This window comes from Haliotis rubra, unplaced genomic scaffold (genome assembly GCF_003918875.1).
Source record: "Haliotis rubra isolate DU_JTF1 unplaced genomic scaffold, ASM391887v1 Scf184, whole genome shotgun sequence".
Classification (NCBI taxonomy): Eukaryota; Metazoa; Mollusca; class Gastropoda; order Lepetellida; family Haliotidae; genus Haliotis; species Haliotis rubra.
In genome coordinates this window covers 1,022,069-1,040,508 of record NW_025765825.1, presented here as the reverse complement: position 1 = coordinate 1,040,508, position 18,440 = coordinate 1,022,069, and the positions used below count along the sequence as shown (strand labels likewise).

Here is an 18,440-nt window from a genome sequence, read left to right as displayed (position 1 = left end):
AATACTGTATTATCAATAATAACATGGTAAACTCACCATTAGGCCTACAAAAAAAAAGCTTGTGGTTCAGATTTCCCGACCGACCCTAAATATTCCCGCTGAGCCTAACAATTTTACTTACCACATAATAAATTAAATTTATTTTCTGACACATGAGTAATGTAAAAATATTTTGCAAAAAAAACAAAAAAACCTACCTACCTACCCTAGTTCTGAAATGTAGGAAATCGGAACCACAACATTTATTTTTTGGGGCCTTAGCATCATTATTGGCAACATTAATAACGTAGCATAAATATTGAACAGGAATCAGATTGTTGGAGCTCGTGAATCTCAGCATGCTTACAGAGACAGTTCATTGCTGGTGAGTTATTGCCTGTATTCCTACCTGGAAGCAGTTCCTTGTTTAGTTATAGGTAAGGACCTAACATCCTCGCCATCTACATAAATCTGGAACCAACACGGGTAGCTGTAGGTCTTCTGAATCACAATCTTAAATGGCAGCACAGGGTACTTTTGATACTGAAACAACCAACAAACCAGGAATTAGCACAAGAAACAGTAACTAATATGAAGGTATGTTATCATGAGTGGTACTGCTCCTAAGTTTCAGTCTTAGACACTTGGAGCGCAGGTCCAGATTTCCCGAAACAAACTTAAGTCTGCGTTTTGACTTAAGTTAGAGTTTTTACTTAAATTTGAAAAAAAAGCAGGAAAATGCATTTCCAAGAATAAACTGAAATCAATATTAAACTCAAACTTAGTAGACAATTGGAGTTTGGAGGTTACTTAAGTTGTGTAAACTTTTTTATTCAAAAAAGGCAGTTGAGTTAAAAACTAAGCTGCTTCAAATTGTCAAAATCAGTTTGAAATTTGAGTAAAAACTTAAGTTTGTTTCGAGAAATCAGGGCCAGATTGGATGGCATGCTATAGCTTTGCCAATATCTGCTGATCTGCTCAGATTATTATCTTTGGTATCATACCTGTATTAGTTATTCTGGGGTGACACTTCATCATTCTCATGGGGATTTCAAGGTATTATCTGTACAAAACTGTCATTTTAGGCTTTCAACACACATTAAGATGACATGTGCTTAAAGTAAGTCATTGAGTACTCCCTTCAACATTGTGGCCTTGATTGGCAACATAAGGACATCATGAGATTGATCTAACACAGGAACATTTTACACTATATTTCTTGGCACATACAGAGGTACAGATAAGCTGTGTAGCTGCGTAAATTACGCAAATATTTATGTCAAAACTCAATTACTCTAAGTCTATTGCGTACAGGTACACATGGACTTTTGTAAATACTCAATAAATTTGATAATTTGATACAAAAATGTGATAGAGATTACCGAGGACAGATCAAATAACTGAGGTATATTGAAAGATTCTATTTCCGCACATGAAGTTGGCAACTTGCAGTCTTTCTTATGGTTTCTCATATTACAGATCAAATACAAATACAAACATGTAAACCAACATTTAAACCTTATTATATTTTTACAATAAATGGCAAATACCCAAATGAGTTTGAGTGGGGTGTGTACTATTTATTTGGTTACTCAAAGGAAAATTAGGATACCCAATTGAGATGAAAACAAGCGAGTACATAACTCAATGACTCAAAAAGTTATCTGTAGCTCTGCACATATGGAAAATTAGAAGCCCACTGCTGGGTAATTGCAACTCAAATGATCCGACTTTCTTAATGGGAGTTTTCTTACGCTGAGAAATATTACACTTGTCCCAGCTGTTATTTGTCAACTAGTAATCATCTTTGTAAAATGAATAAGAGGCTAATAATTATACCAGAACAAAAAATAGAGATGTCATTAAATATTTGAATTTTTTATTAAAAGCTTTGAAACATTCAGAGTACAAATACTTTTTGAAACAGGCTTTGTTCCTATGGTAACCTACAATAAAAAATAAATCATGTATGTCAAGATAAAAATGTTGTTTTTAAACAATGGCCAATGCCAAAATACACTTGTCAGAGGGATACACAACGTATGTGATCTAGACTACCATCCAATGTTGTGGAAGCTGCGGTGCCTGATTAAGGTAGCGGGTGGCTGTGTGCCTTACTCTGAGAGAATGGGTTCAACTCCCAAACTCAAAATGTACTAGAGATTGCACATTACAAAGAATGTGTGTAATCTCAAATATGACACTTGTTACATTACACTTTCTTAAGGGCATGGCATATTCACAAACCAGTTTTGTAATGATATAGGTACCCTAAGCCAAGATCTAGCAGAATTTGAAACATTTCAGGGTACAATGTCATGGGTCATCGCTACAGTATTCAGTTTTGGTCAGTTTCCATCCTTGGCTACCTATCCCAGTAAGACGGGCAAGTAGACTGCTCCTGTAATTTCATGTCCAAACTGTACTGCAGTACAGATCTTTTTAACAAATCCATATACCTTGCTCGGAGCCGCTACTACAGATTATACGTTCCCCATCATGGATTGTGGATAATCTAACTCGACACTAACACAACTTTACCCCTAACAATCGAGAGATCAGTTAGAGGATACTGAGGATTTTTCACGTGATAAATGTTTCTTATAACATAATTGCAGCCTTTCCTCATCGTTAAAATTTAGGGGGGATATGTACACAGGAACCCGTTATCGGCATGTAGGTTAAACATAGACCATAGATCTACACGCACGTCACATATAAATAGAGTATTTATATATGTGACGGGCGTGTAGATCTATGGTCTATGTTTAACCTATATGCCGATAACGGGTTCCTGTGGATATGTATCCCCACTAAATTTTAACAAACAACAAATTCTGTCAGTGTCACTTTTAGTTTGATATGTCTTTCAGTATGTTCACTGTTCAGATACAATTAAAGAAACATGTTAAAAACCCATTCTTATCAGATGAGGAATATTTTTTTCAGGTGATATGATTTGACTAGAATGAAATATAAGGAGGATACGAGCGAAAGTCTTTCCGCATATACTTCGAAAAAGGCAGTTCGGCAGCTGGGTCGTCTTGGCACCGCGAATAAAGAAACACGGTCAGAAGATGACGATATCACTATCAGCCGTGAAAAGTAATCACCTGTCCACAATCGCCTTCGACTTCATGTTCAGATTCCTCAACGAAGAAACTGTCTTTGCCATGCAAGGAAACGGCAATAACATCCTTGTCATCGATTGTGTATTCTTTCTGAATTTTTCCGCCAATATCAACATAAAATGTGAAGTATCATAACTTTCAAAACTGTGTTCCACTTAGAGTAGATATCATTTCTATCTATTCATCATCTATTATTTGCATAATATGTGAAAGATCAGTTTTATTCTCTACTGGGATTTGACGACTTCGGTAATAAACAACAAAATGTTATATTATGGAGATATCGTTTTGACAGTAGATTTGTGTCAGACAATGCCCTGACAATGCCCTGACAATGATATGACGTCATGAACTTGTTGACGTCACAATGTTATGACATCGCTGCACTGCAAATCTAATGGCAGTACTGTGTTCAGAGATGTACAATTTTCATTGAAAACTAATGAAGAGTGATTTTTGATGATAAATAGAATCTCACCCTCGTGTCTTCTGATATCAAATATATCAACACTCGTTGATAAAAGTAAAAATATCCTCGGCAAGCCTCGGATATTTGTTACTTTATCAACTCGTGGTGATATATTTGATATCAAAAGACACTCGGGTGAGATTCTCTATATATTCCTCGCTCTCGCTCGGGAAATACGAACATTTAGGCACTCATGTCGTAAACAGTATGACATAGGCACTCATATAATATCCTCTATTTACGATGAATAACCATCTTATTACTGATTTCATTAAATCGGTTGGTTGTAATGAATGAAATACATACATCTGTATTTGCATTTTTCAAGACGATTAAATGAAATACTGTGTTGTTTAATTATTGTTAACAGCAACCTTCCAGCTTAATGACAGCGGTCTGTAAATAACCCAGTCCGGATAAACAATCCATCGATTGACGTCATGAACACCGACCTACGCAACTCAAATACGATCAACGAAGTCACCATGACAACGCGATTCCATTCGCCGCCAATTAACCGAAAGGAATCAGTTGTGTTAATATTTCAAATGTACTCTTGCTATCCATGGACCCCATTAAGATCTGGGTCAGAATAGGTCTTCAGGAACCCATGCTTGCACAAAAGGCGACTATGCTTGTCGTAAGAGGCGACTAACGGGATCGGGTGGTGAGGCTCGCTGACTTGGTTGACACATGTCATCGGTTCCCAATTGCGCTGTTGATCACTGGATTGTCTGGTCCAGACTCGATTATTTACAGACCGCCGTCATATAGCTGGAATATTGCTGAGTGCGGCGTAAAACTAAACTCAAACACACACACACACACCCTTGAAAATGACTTTTTTTTGAAGATTTATTTTTTTTGCGTTGGCGCAGCCAAGGGGGGTTCAGGGGGTTCGAACCCCCTGAACACCCCCCAACCCTCCTTTCAAAATTCCTGGATCCGCCCATGGATCGTATATTTGTACATTTTCATTGGATGTCGGAACTACTTTGGCAATGACAAGCCAAACGTATATTCTACACAGCTACCTCACTGGCAAGCGAGAGGGAGAGAGGGTGAGAGCCTGCTGTCGCCTAGGTGGTCCAGTGCAGACTGACGTTGTCAGTAGTTTCTTTCTTTCTTGTTCATATATCTATGGGATGCTGATGAGTTCCTCTCTGGCTCTTTTCTTCATAGATGTTGTGATGACATGCTAACAGCCTCAGTAGTCACCTTCTACTCACAGTAGCAGATTAACTTTTTGTTTTGACAACTAATAAGTTGTCCCACACTGGCCCCCATGTTCACACCTGCTTAACGAAACGGAAACCGATATATGAGCATTACATATAGGGCTCTGGTCGACAACGCTTGGCAGAATCCAACATATACGACATGGGTTACTCTCATTAGAGACTTGTTGTTTCATTATGGATATGGTTTTATTTGGTTACAACAGAAATTGACTCTAAATTGTACAGGATTTATAAGTGCTTTTAGACAAAGGGTTATTGATATACATTCACAACTGTGGAAAATAATTTAAGTTCACTTAATGAAACAAAAATATAATTGCTTATCAAATCATCACTTACCATGGAAAAGTATTTATCTCAAATTGATACTATAAACTATAGGGTAGTCTTGACACGATTACGATTATCTTCTCATTCACTTATGATTAAGAAAGGAAGATGGGCTCGACCAAAAGTAGCTTTAGAAAACTGATTATGTCCATTTTGCAAAAATGACATAGAGGATGAAAGTATAAGTATTTGACATTTAGACGTCGCTATTTACCTCTGGACGTATACAAGTCCATGATGAAGTTTATAAATCTTTTACAAACCAAAGTTGAAGTATTCTCATGCCAATAATGGTTGTCACACACACACACACACCTCCCCACCCCCAAAGAAAGATAGGGGTCCACTCTGGGAATACACCCTTCACACCACTACGGTCATTCATAATATTTCATCGATTCATTGATGAATTGTTCGTGGTGTAATCGCACGGATTCGAGATTTTGGAACAGAACCAAAAAAACCCATACGATTTCGATTTTAATGCTTATTTTATGCTTAATTCCATACTTCAAAAACAATACGGCGTTGTTTACTTAACATGTTTTGTAAGAAAAAAATGTCTAACCGTATTTCGTAAACAAACATTGCGTTTTTCAACTGTGTCAAACAAAATATACAAGAGTATACTTTCTTCGCCCGGTAGATTGTACTGTCATACTGTAGATCACATATTGAAAGTATAGTAGTTTCTTTGTCACCTCAAATTGGTTCAGAAATATGTTGTTCAAGATCCAGTTTACTGGTCCATACTGTGTATTTGAGAACAGATCAGGTTTACATATGTTAATACTACATAAATTTTGGATATATGATAAAGTACTTGTCAATATTATGTAGAACGATTATATAATTATACATTGTTTACATTGACCAAAAACAATTAAGTGACAATTATGCAAAATACAACATGAGAATATTTTATTTTTACGCCCTTTAATATCACGAAGAGATTCTGTTTGACATGTTTGCCAGTAAAATTTAACTCCGGGTATTTTGAGTTTAATGAATTCTAAGGGAGAAAGACATGAGATTTAAAAGGTTGCTTGTAGTCAAAACAAGGGGTTACAGCGGTCATCAAACCTTGTTCCGTGATCTAAACCAAGGACACGTGATAGATCTATATATTTACTTGGAATGATTCCGGATCCGTCAGCAGTACACGTATTTTTTTTAATAATCTGTCTCACAGTCCATGAACCGCATTATTTCCCCTACTGCCCAGCCCATCCCGCAATGCCAAAGCCCTAAATGAAGCAAGTCTAGATTTCCTCTGTTTCAGGGTTTAATTTGTTATTATCTGCAAGAAAACTAACTCACTAAGGGGTCGGGTAACGAAGAAAACATATCTAAGTGACATGGCTGGCCGGACCAATATCCTAACCAGTTGTCTGACATTTGCATATGTCAGCTGTTAATTAACAAGCACGTGGGGTGGCACGAAGATTATGCTGTTGGAGGCTGTTGCACATCAGTCATTTTGACGTCACGGAAATGAACGAGGAATATTTCATTTGAAACCTCCGGCTGACGGCCGTACGGCAATTTCAAATGCCATTTGGCTCAATAATTTCGTGACCCACTCGTGAAATTACGGAAAGGGGCGAGTGGTGACATGATGTTTATCATTCCGTAATCTACAAAAAAGTGTGGCGTGGAATGAGCCGATATGCCTTAAACTGAAAAGGGTTGTTGACGTCAGGCGTCAGACGTAGATTTCACGGTGTATGCATGAATGAGGCGCTTTTATATAAATCGGTGATTTTGTGACAGAAAAGTGATGTAGGGAACACTGTAAGGATAATGTGGATCGCACTAAGGAACGAGGGAGACATGAGCATGTGTAGTGACGGCACGAGGGTGAGTTAGCCTTCGAATCATTACTTTACAAAATTTATGTTGCGTGTGAAAGAGGCTTCAGTGCAAATTCCAGGCCAATTTCCATTAGCCCAAAATTTCTACATTAACCCATTTCATAATGTACTTTCGACGTTTTTGGTTTCCCGTTTTTGTGTGAAAAAAAAGTATTAAAATGCAAAAAGGAAAAACAACAAATGGTACTCACGTATTACACCGGACATGTACCTACTATATTGGATTAGGTCCCTAACCCTAAACCCTAAACCCTCAGCCCTAACCCTAACCCCTTGAAATAATCCTAATAAATAGAATGCATTGACCGAACCACCGGACATGTACCTACTATATTGCATTAGGTCCCCAACCCCAACCCTAACCCTAACCCTAAACACTAAGCCCTAACCCTAGCCCTAACCCTAATCCCTTGAATTAATCCTAATAAATAGAATGCATTGACAGAACCGGCGAAAACACGACTGACGTGTCTAGTGTAATGCATTATTACCGCTTCGAAAAATAAAATACTAATAAAACACTTTTCTATGTAATGGTGCAAATTACTGAATGACAAAAAATATATATGTAAATTTAAAAAATTACAAAATACAAAATACACAACACATAATACCTCAGCAGCCCGTAATACAAATAAATATGAGCGTATTAGTGAAAAAAGAAAAATATTTCAAACTGGTGCTTGCAAAATATTGCGCATCCGCCGGTATACAACTACTGGAAACTCTCAACATCGTTGGGCTAATGCAATGACATAGCTCGTAGAGATGAAACACCAGTGAGCGGAGCTTATACGCACTCGCTGAGCCAGACAACTGTGTTGCCATGCAGGCGTCATAGGGCATTGTTTCGAGATCGTGCTTTCGAACAAAATCACATTACATTACGTAAAAGGGTATTATGACGTATTTTTAAAGTTTGTGGTGCTGTATTCTAAAGGTAGGCCCTGGAGCTCCTATAAAATTTAAATGGGGTTGTTTGTTACTATCAAAATTATATATTCAGGGACTCAGTGTTAGTCTATACAGAGACCATATATCGGTATATGGTCTCTGGTCTATAGCACACGGAGAGTTACGAATTTTCCCGAGAATAAATATGATCTACGATTAGAGTTATCTCCTCGTGGAAAATTAGATGTAACACACTATTTCATTGGTTCAAGTGTTAATGAAGTGACCAACCACAACTATTGTTGCAAATGTTTTAATTACGTCTGTAGTACTTGTCATAAAATCGAGATATTTTGGGGAAAAGGAGATTATTTGCAAGGTTTTTAGGTGAGTGTAATGTTAATCTGTTTTTAGGTGTTCACTTAAGTCAGAGTCATGAGGCGCATATGCGTCTGTATGTCTGAAAGTTCCAATAGATGTCCAAACCATTTCTGAATTTCTTGAATAATCAGCAGGACATTCACAGGCTAGACGAAAATAGGAAGTGTTGAAATCGATTCACGGAAAGGTCAAAACATTCGAATTTCGCAATAAACATGCCACTAATCCATTTTTGTTGAGTATTTAGCAACATTCAGTATATTTCAATCAAGGACACAATACTGGTATCGTTTTTGGAGGAGGAAAAAGGTAACAGGATGTCCGAGGATTGGGCTGTTTCAGTGTTGTCGAGTTCACGGACATAAGCGATATTGTATGTAGGATAAGACACGGGCCCAAAACTTGTCTAGTAAACATTCCATGTACGCAAATATAACTTGTCCATCCAAATTCAGGCACACCTTAGCAGTTAGGGAAGTGATAGATCCTTTTATCACATTAATGGGACAAGCACTTGGACAAAACAAGATAACAAAAACATTCGTCATGTTCAGGTTTGACTATTGTTTACATTGTTGATATGGTTTGTGAATTCTGAATTCTTCCATGTAATTCCATGGGAAAAAGTGATTTTCACAAGTCATAAATTGGAGCCCATTTAATGTAAATCAGCTGTGATAAAGTTACCCCTTCAGGGGTGGAAATAACTTTAAAATTGCTAGTGTACTCCGGTACAGTGGCACATGTAAAATCACTTGCCCTGATAATTTTTCCACTATACTGGCCAATTTTCTTGTTGATTGTTTAAATATACAACATAATTAACATTGGAAAGTCAACTGGACACAGGTAGAGTGTGATATACAAATTTGCTTGCCCGACAGAAAAAAACACTGGACTGGGGCGTAGGGCAATGGGTTATTTCCACCCCTGCCCTTACTCCAGATTATCCAAGGTTTGATTAAAAAATTAATATTTTTTTAGTGTAATTTTTAACCATGTTAAGTTAAGTATAGCTATTCGTTGGTTTCACATTACTTTTCAATTCGCTGTTCACATGCGCAGAGCGTGTGAAAACTATCCACTGGCATGCTTCCGGTTTGTTCGTATTTTTATCGATAGCGTAAACACTCCAAAGAAAGCAAAAATCAAAAGAAATATATAGTTTTATGTCGAATACAACTGATCCCAGTTGATTTATGAGAGGCCGGGATTAGTTAAATAAATAGCTTAAGTTATGTTAACAAGCTCTTGTATAAAGACATCTCACTACCACCATCCTTCCCGTAGATCCCCTTCTCACAACTAAACAAACACATCTCTGATGGAGTTGCAACCAAAATAGGACATCAATTATTGAAAAGCAGAGGCAAATGGAAGTATGTACTCAGCTATGAACAGTTGTCACAACGTAAATAATTTTCATAACTTTTATTTAGCGTGCATTTACACTATCGATAAACATACGACCAAACCGGAAGCATGCCAGTGGATATTTTTCACACGCTCTGCACATGCGCACAGCGACTTGAAAAGTAATGTGAAACCCACAAATATTTTATTTCACATTGTTTGGGATGGTATAGTATAGTATGAAATCTAACATCTAAGGACATCAGCTGTTTGTTTACAAATTTGACCTGAACACAAACTGCCCATTGAACTTTGACCTGACCATGTGCATGTTGTGGAGAGTGGACATGCTTCAGTAACCACAATTACCACTGGGTTTGGGACAGCCCCAGGGAAGGCTTTTCTCTGTAAACCATTGAAATACATTTGAATGTGGCAAAGGGGTGATAATTGTTGTCCGAGCCCTGGGATCAGGATTATTTTGTGTTTTTAGCCATTTGCCCAAGGACAAATTGCTACCTTTCTTTCCTGTTTTGAAAAGATATCACACTTTGCATGCTTCAAGGCAGTACAGTCCTTGGTTATGTAACTCTTTAATGAATTAGAATATAAGATCAGGTGTTACAGTGCTCATTGTTGCAGTTGGTAAAAGTCTTGTCTTCTCTCCTCCCAGGATTTGTGAACCGGGAGAATCATATTTGTTGGTTATATATTGTGAACAATTTGGTCTAGACATATTTGTCAAGAACATAAGGTATGCTATCATGACTTCAACTGCACATGCTTCCGAATTCCTCACATGCAGTAGCTGGTTGTATGTTTTGTTTTACCTCCTGTAGCTGGATGTTTGTTTTATGAAGTAGTCTAAACGTTATCTGTACCATGTTGCTTTTTTAAAAAAAATGTATCATTTTTATGTGTATGTACAATTACCTGGCCAAGCATTAACAATTAATAACATAATTAAATAGCAAATAATTGTTACTGGTATGAAGAAATAAGTCATGAGGTTCCTAATTGCATCTGAATTTTAGTTCTTTGGAAATTATACAGCCAGTCTTGTGCATGTTGTAAAAATGAGCTATTTCAGCTGTTCTAATTTCCCATCCTGACCAAAGGATACCTATTAACATCAGGCAATTTGCTTGAGTGGTCAAGTGCTTATTATTTGCCTTGGGCATGCATTAGAATGATCCTAAGCATTATTATGATTATTGTGTTTGATAATCTATGATAAAAAAATGACAGAAATATTCAATTAAACAATAGCTACTTGATGTTTATCGATTCAAGAAGTGAATGGTTGAAAACTGACATTTTCATAGGTTGTGCTTTGATGTTGTCATGCTTGATGTTTGATATTGATTGATTTGCATTGTGTCTTTTTCATTTTTTGTTTTGCTTTCATGAATGATTTGCTTGTTTCAACCACCCAGTATAGAAGCTGTGTTGACAATTTGCTAAGATGGATAACATTGATGAAATTGAAACGAGGCGTCTCCTGTCTTCACATGATCAGGTCTGCATGATTTTTCCTTTGTTTTAAATTGTTTATATTATGTGTATTTGCATATATATATGTTTCATTTTGAAATGTCTGCATTAGATCATCTTCCATGATGCAAGAGTGTCCATCATTTTTATGTCAAAGCCAAGGTTGTAACCTTTCCATTTCAAGCCTGGTTTTCTCATCTCAAAATAGGTGCCAGCTTTTGCAGAACATGAGTTGTGTCCCTTGTGATGAAAATGCAATATCCAGTCAGATCGCCGTCTTTTTGAATGGCTGCACATGATGACTACCACAGCCCATGGCATGGTCAATCAGAGAGCAAAAAGATTTGAGAGTTTATCCCTGAAAAGCATTGAAACAACAGATCTCCACAGTAAAGATACTTATTACACCCACATTTACTCTTGCAGTAACAGAGACATACAGACAAGCGAGACAACACAGTGTCAAATAACACTGCAGTATGAAATATAAAACCTTCATGGGGTGGGGTTGTCCCAAGATAGCACTGCATTTCAGCCACAGCAATAAGCATGATAAGGGTTCAGTTATTTGAGGTATGAAAACTGAATTTCTAATTGGACTAAAAACTTTAAATCCTGTCAAAAGTTTTTTGTTATAGCATAATATTTGAAATCATTCCTGCACAAATTCAACTGATGGTGGCTTTGGCCATAGCAGCCATGATTTCGGAACATTTTGAAAGTCAACATGTATTTTAGCACAGAAAAGTATTCTTGGAATAGTCTTGATATTGGCTAGTGGACACTCTTGCCTCAGGAAAGATGGCGCTAGGCGTAGTTTGTTGACTCCGATGAGTTAATGAGTGGTCTAACTGGTTCTCAGGCAAGCATCTCAATGAGACAAGTGTTATCTTTTAAATTTCAGCATGAAAAGACCCTGGTGTAAGATTTATGTTCTTTAGCTAGAAGATGCAAAAATTTAACTGAAATATCTTGATTGACTTGGACTGAGAAAAAGTTGTTGAGAACCAGTTCATCATGTCTTTGCTTCCTTTGTAAATGTACGTTAAAGTGATTGGAATGATTAACTTTATATTTATGTCAAACTGTGCGTTGTACTTTTACATGTCATATACTATGAAATTGGTTTGTTGTTCTAAATGTTTCTGCTGCAGCCATGTCAGGTTTTTTATTGAATGCTAAATACAGTTGAAAACTTCTGTACCATCCATGTCCTTGCACCCTGCCCTGCCCTGCCCTGCCCTGCCCCCCCCAACCTGGCCCATGTTGTTGAGAACTATATGAAGTTGATGAACTGGTCACAACAATGACAAATGATCAGTGTTGATTTAAGTTGACGGGAGTGAAGTGACAAAAAAAGGTAGTCAGTTTCAAATGGGAGGCATCAAGTAGATGTTGGTTCCCATTCTCAACATGGCATATCTGGGTTTTGCTTGAAAGATTTTTGCTTGATTGAAAAATATATCCCATAACTGAGTTTGGTATTTTTAATCTTGACGATAATCATTGCATCATTGTTGAAAGCTATGTGGCAATGCCATGATGCCACACTATTGAACGACCTGGATTATAATCATGATGATAGCACAACTGACTATGCTTGTGCTATCACCAGTATTCCTTGGAAGATCTGGTTTCTCGAGCAGCCCATGGTTGTCTTAATAGGCGAAAACAACAATCAATCAATCAAATATCTCCAGTATCACAGATATACATCAGCAAGTGATATTACTTCAGGCTGGCACAAAGTCAACAGTGAAGTCAAAGGGGAGTAACTCTTGGGAGACTATGACAATCTCTCAATGACCTCCCCATATATTGTTGTGTTGATTTATGAAAAGATTAATGTTGACCACAGAATTCCGAAAAGGATAAAACAGCATCACAAGTGAAATTATGAAAAAATATAATTACCTTTTACAAATTTTTGACCAGCTCAGTAACACAATTAGTTGAAATGGAATAACTCCAAGAGTACATATATCACTGCTATTTGTAAATAATGGTGAAGAACACCTTTAGAGTATTTTTGCTTGCAAAAACTCAATAATTTTTCGGTATTGTTTCACAGTTGATGGTGTGACTTCTGAGTCAGTTTTTTATTCATTTGTAGCAATATGGATCTGGAAGTTAAAAATTGTTTATATTTCAGTATGTCATTTCCAAACAACATATAATTTGAGTTGATGTCTGTAAACCAACTAATTCAACACTAGTCATATCAGTTTATCACTGTTCACATTCTTATTGAAAGACAGATGTCAACAAATAATTTTTTAAATGAAAAGGTACTTTGCTTGTATTAATGTTTTGTTTGGCAACAATTATATTTCTGTAGTGTTTGTTCTACCAATGAGCTGTAAACCACCCTTTGATTTGAACACAATCATGAATTCATATGAATGAATTTCATTATTAAATTGTTAATGTTGATTTATATGGACAGTGACTAGAGATGTAGGGGGTGAGTGAGTGAGTATGGTTTTCCACCACTTTTAGCAATATTCCAGCAATATCACAGGGGACACCAGAAATGGGCTTCACACATTGTACCCATGTGGGGAATCGAACCGGGGTCTTTGGTGTGACGAGCAAACGCTTTAACCACTAAGCTACCCCTACGCCCCAGTGATGTAATGGTATGACTGGGGTATGTCATTGTAACTACCATGATAACCTACATTGTCACCTGTAACAATTTCATAATATTACTTCATATATGCATACCTGATGGTTTAGTGATCAATAATAGTTGCATCTGTACTGTTATATTATGGGCAACTGCTGATTTCATGGTGACCATGGTTACCATGTAACAGTTCAATAGTTCAGCCTGTCAATCTACTGGTGTGCACAAAATGAAAATCACAGGGTTCTTGTCATATTCAAAATAACTGAAATTAAATTTCAAGACTGATACACAGGAGCAAATACTATACAAAACCTCAATGTGCCATTTGGCCCCATGACTCTCTTTAACGACAGATATGGTTCTATTGTAGATTACAGACAGTATATATATCATGATATATGGTCAAAGTCTACTAAAGACATAAACTACATCCAAGAGAAGACTATTTACATACCAATAACATTTCACTAAGCTCCCAAACTGACTGATCTTACAAAGTACAAGGCCTTGATGCTAGGCTGTAGGGTTACCATGGCTGTAACTTCTACCTTGTCCTGCTCATACTAATTGCTGTAGCGTATGTGTCAGGATAAGTATAAAGGATATTTTTATCTAAAAAATACATATTTTTCCTTATCCTGACTCATGCTTAATTGCTTGTCTCCTTCCTCTTGCGAACTATAGTGGAACACTTGAATCCCCTTTTGAAGCTCCCTTAAAAAAAGCTGACGTAAAATCACTCACCCCACGAGTAGCCTCCCTTTGCCCTTTGGCACCAAAACCCTTCACATGATCAGACATGCTCTTCACTCTCTCCTTCTTCGCCCTAGAGGACGGTTGTGAGAGCGCCTGGGTCCCCTATACGGCATTATATCCTTTTATTTTAGGCTTTGATTACTAAATTAGCTGTATACGGTCTTTAGCAAGGATATACCAGCAATATGGTTTGAAATTTGTACCAAATTTTCCGTTTATTCACGTTGTTGACATGTTACATTTGATGAAATCTTGCATTCGATTGCAGGTTTTTATCGGCTGCTGATCCGCATTCATTATGTCCTAACTGCACTTCTACATGTTCTTCCAGCCTCCGCTGTAAACTTTGTCAGCATTTATCTGAAATTGAATTTACTAATTATTTATATTCCATTCTTAGACGTGACAAGGACCAGACGACTTTTAGAAGTCATGTCTAAACAGAATGAATGCGTTGATAACCGAGTATTATTACCTGCTGAGATTCACCATTCCAGTGTTTTGCCGGTGGCTTCTACGGAGCTGTTGACTGTGGCAGATGGCAGCTCCGGGTCCAGGAAGAGATTGTCATCGTCTCAACTACCCTCGTCGCAGTCTAAGAAGACCAAGTCATCGTCTGCTCTGAAGAAGAAATCGTCTACAGATAAGACTTCATGGAAGTCATCCCTTGGGGCAGCAAAGAAGACGAGGTCCTTCGCCACAGATATCACCCCATCGGACGAAGCAGACGTATACAATGAACCACCCATCCTGATTCCTGAAGTAACAGTTAGGAAGAAGACGAGGTCTTCTTCTACAGTGACATCAGCAGCCATATCAAGACTTCAGAGACCAGAGACGACAGGCTGTCCTTGGAAGGAGCCTCAGCACTCTCAGATGCGCGTCATCTTTACAGCAGCAGCAGCAGTTGTCAGCGCAGACCTTCAACCCGGGTATCTTCATGCAGCAGTTTACTCAGCAGATGATGGACCTGATGGAACGGAGGTTCGCGAGGAGAAGGCTGCGGTGAAGACACCATCTACGCGAACCTGCAAAAGACCTGCAGCCTGCAGATCGCATCCGATTGAGAAGCAGCCTGCTTGAAGAGGGAACGATCATGAAGGATGAAGACAGTCAGCCTGCTTTGAAGTCAAGGGATGAGCCTGCAGTAGAAGAGGAGTGAAGGAGAACCAGGCGTTCACTGGAGCATCGCAGATCATCCTCGACTTGGACAATCATCACCGGTCATGCTTCACATCCCACGGAAGAGAATCTTCACCTTCCCGAAGGCGCAGGAATCGTCTCAAGACTCCTGGATCGATCACCTTCGCAAGGATCAGTAAGATCTTCACGTTCATCTCCATGCAGATCTTAGATAGAAGTCGCCGCGCCCAGGACGCATCTCCGCGAAGGCATTCGCGATTGTCTCCACGTAGACTCCACTCAGGGAGCAAGCACAACGGCAACAGTCTTCAGAACAAGATGCATCCAAATCTGAAGATGATGGTGAAAACATATTCTCCGATACAGAGATCAAGTCTTGGATGGCTAATGGATTGGAGCTTGCATCACCTTCTAAAGAGGATAATGAAGCATTCACATACATGATGTCAAACGACAAATTTGATACGCTCACCCTTCCACCCATAGATCCTGTGTTGAATGTACCAGAGAACCTCATTACAGCCTTCAGGAAGGCAACGAAGTTCCAGAGTCAAAGTATACCACCGTTCAACGCCAAGAAGTTCTCTCTACACCATATGGAACCCTTCATGAAGGCTCAGAAGAGAACTACAAAATCATCAACAACGCCATTACCAGGACTTATAAAGTGGACGATAAGAAGCTAGCACAACTAGACACAACTACCAGGCATACCTTCTTTGGTCTAGCCAGATCAAGAGCCATCAATGAAACCCTCATTGCGAAGTTTAGGAACTCCACCTCGGAAGAAGATAGTATGATCTACTCGGCATTGCTGACCCAGAAGAAAGACCAACAGTTTATATCGGAGCATCTGGCATCTACACCAGCAGGGTTGACACTACTGAGAAGACAAGGGCTGCTATCTTCCTGTATTTGGAGTGAGAAGTTCACCAAGACTTTGTACAGAGCTCCATGGTCAGCATCAGCTATCTTTGCAGGGGAAATTGAAGACGTGGCCAAAGAAGTTAAGAAGGAGTCTAGGGAGGTCATGATGATCAACTCCATCGATACACTGGCCAGTGTTATCTGACAGACATCTCAACGCTACTCTGGCAAATCGAAGTTTGCAGGGATACAGAGAGCTAGAGAGAAGAAATACGGCACTTCCAGAGGAGGCAAGGATTCTTTTCGTCGCCCAACCGAACTCCCAGAGGTAACCCAGGAAGAGGCAGAGGATTCAGAGGTGCCAGAAATGCTATACATTGATGGACGGGTTCGGAACGACTGGAGTCTTCCACCCCAGCCGCTCCTATACAACCTTCGACAGTGGGTGGACGTCTACAACGCTGCTGGGAGAATTGGGGAATTCTTCAGGACAACTATGTATCCCAGATACTACGCAGAGGATACAAGATACAACTACAAGCAGTTCCACCATTGACAAGCACTCCTCGGACGCACAACTATGCTACCAACCAGAGGGAGAAACTACTTGACGCCATCACAACTCTACTCGAGAAGGAGGCAGTCGAAGAAATAAAACAGGAACTCATCACGCCCGGTTTTTACTCCCCAATCTTCCTGGTACCAAAGAAAAATTCCAAGGAAAAGTTCCGACTAATCTACAATATGAGGAAATTCAACCAGGATTATCTACGCAGACCCGCAAAGTTCAGGATGATACACCTTCCTCAACTACGACAAGTCGTCCGTCCGTCCGTTAGACTACCTCGCCAGCATAGATCTACAGGATGCGTATCTTCACATCCCAATACACCCGGACTCAAGGAGATACCTTCGATTCCTCTTCAACGGACGTCATTACCAATGGAAGGTGCTACCTTTTGGAATATCGTCGGCCCCCTGGTTGTTTACTCGAGTGACAAAGCCCATCATCACATACCTACATCATCGAGGTCTACGCAGTGCATTTTACCTGGATGACGGGATTCAAGCTCATCAAGATCCCAGTCAACTCAGACTGCAACTAGACTTCACCATCAGGCTACTCACTCAACTAGGATGGCTAGTAAATCTCCTCAAATCGGAACTAGAACCTACACAGGATCTTCAATTCCTAGGAATACGACTCATCACATCAGCGAATCGCATAGTCGTTCCAGAGGAACGTTGGGTCAAGATACAACAGATGATATCTCAAGCACTACTCTCTCCGTTACCACTACGAAGTTGGCAGAGCCTACTCAGTCTCCTCACGTCAGCACAAGACATGACACGCAGAGGAAGACTACAACTGCGCCCACTACAAGTGTTTGTGAACGCTCATCTAGACAGTCTGGATTCCTTCGAACTACCGGACGAACTGGAACCATACCTACTATGGTGGACTCGGAAGTCGAATGTTTGCGGAGGAACCTACTTATCAGAGCCGGAGTCCAACACTCATCTCTAACGCAGATGCATCTCTTCAGGGATGGGGAACTCACCTCAACAACAAAGTGGCAGCGGGAAAATGGTCGAGTCAGGAACAAAATCTGCACATCAACATGCTCGAAATGAAAGCAGTAATAAACGCCTTACTACACTGGTCCAAGCCCTGCTGACTCCCAGAGTGGACAACTCCACCTACTACATCAACAGTCAGGAACAATCAAAGGAATCTGCCAACATCAGCTTTCAGCTATTCAGCATGAAAGCAAGTAATAAATGCATTCGAGCCAAAAATACTAGCACTGGTCCAACCATCCCTGCAACTACCCAGAGTGGCATCATTCAGGCGATAGGATCTCCACTGATAGACTAGTTCATCTCGCACACCAA

General features: G+C 39.1%; 1 protein-coding gene across 3 annotated transcripts in view; it reads left to right on the top strand.

The window, feature by feature from the left end:
• The first annotated feature begins 8,190 nt into the window (after window positions 1–8,190).
• The window catches only part of LOC124273790 (protein NDRG3-like), a 37,560-nt gene continuing 27,310 nt past the window's right edge, over window positions 8,191–18,440 (top strand). For 2 of the 3 annotated variants that reach the window (XM_046709097.1, XM_046709096.1), the window contains exons 1-2: window positions 8,191–8,305; window positions 11,089–11,171. In XM_046709097.1, coding sequence (XP_046565053.1) covers window positions 11,118–11,171 — 54 coding nt within the window. In that variant the 5' untranslated portion in view covers window positions 8,191–8,305; window positions 11,089–11,117. The remainder of the gene's footprint in view (window positions 8,306–11,088; window positions 11,172–18,440) is intronic. The other variant, XM_046709098.1, reaches the window with a different exon arrangement.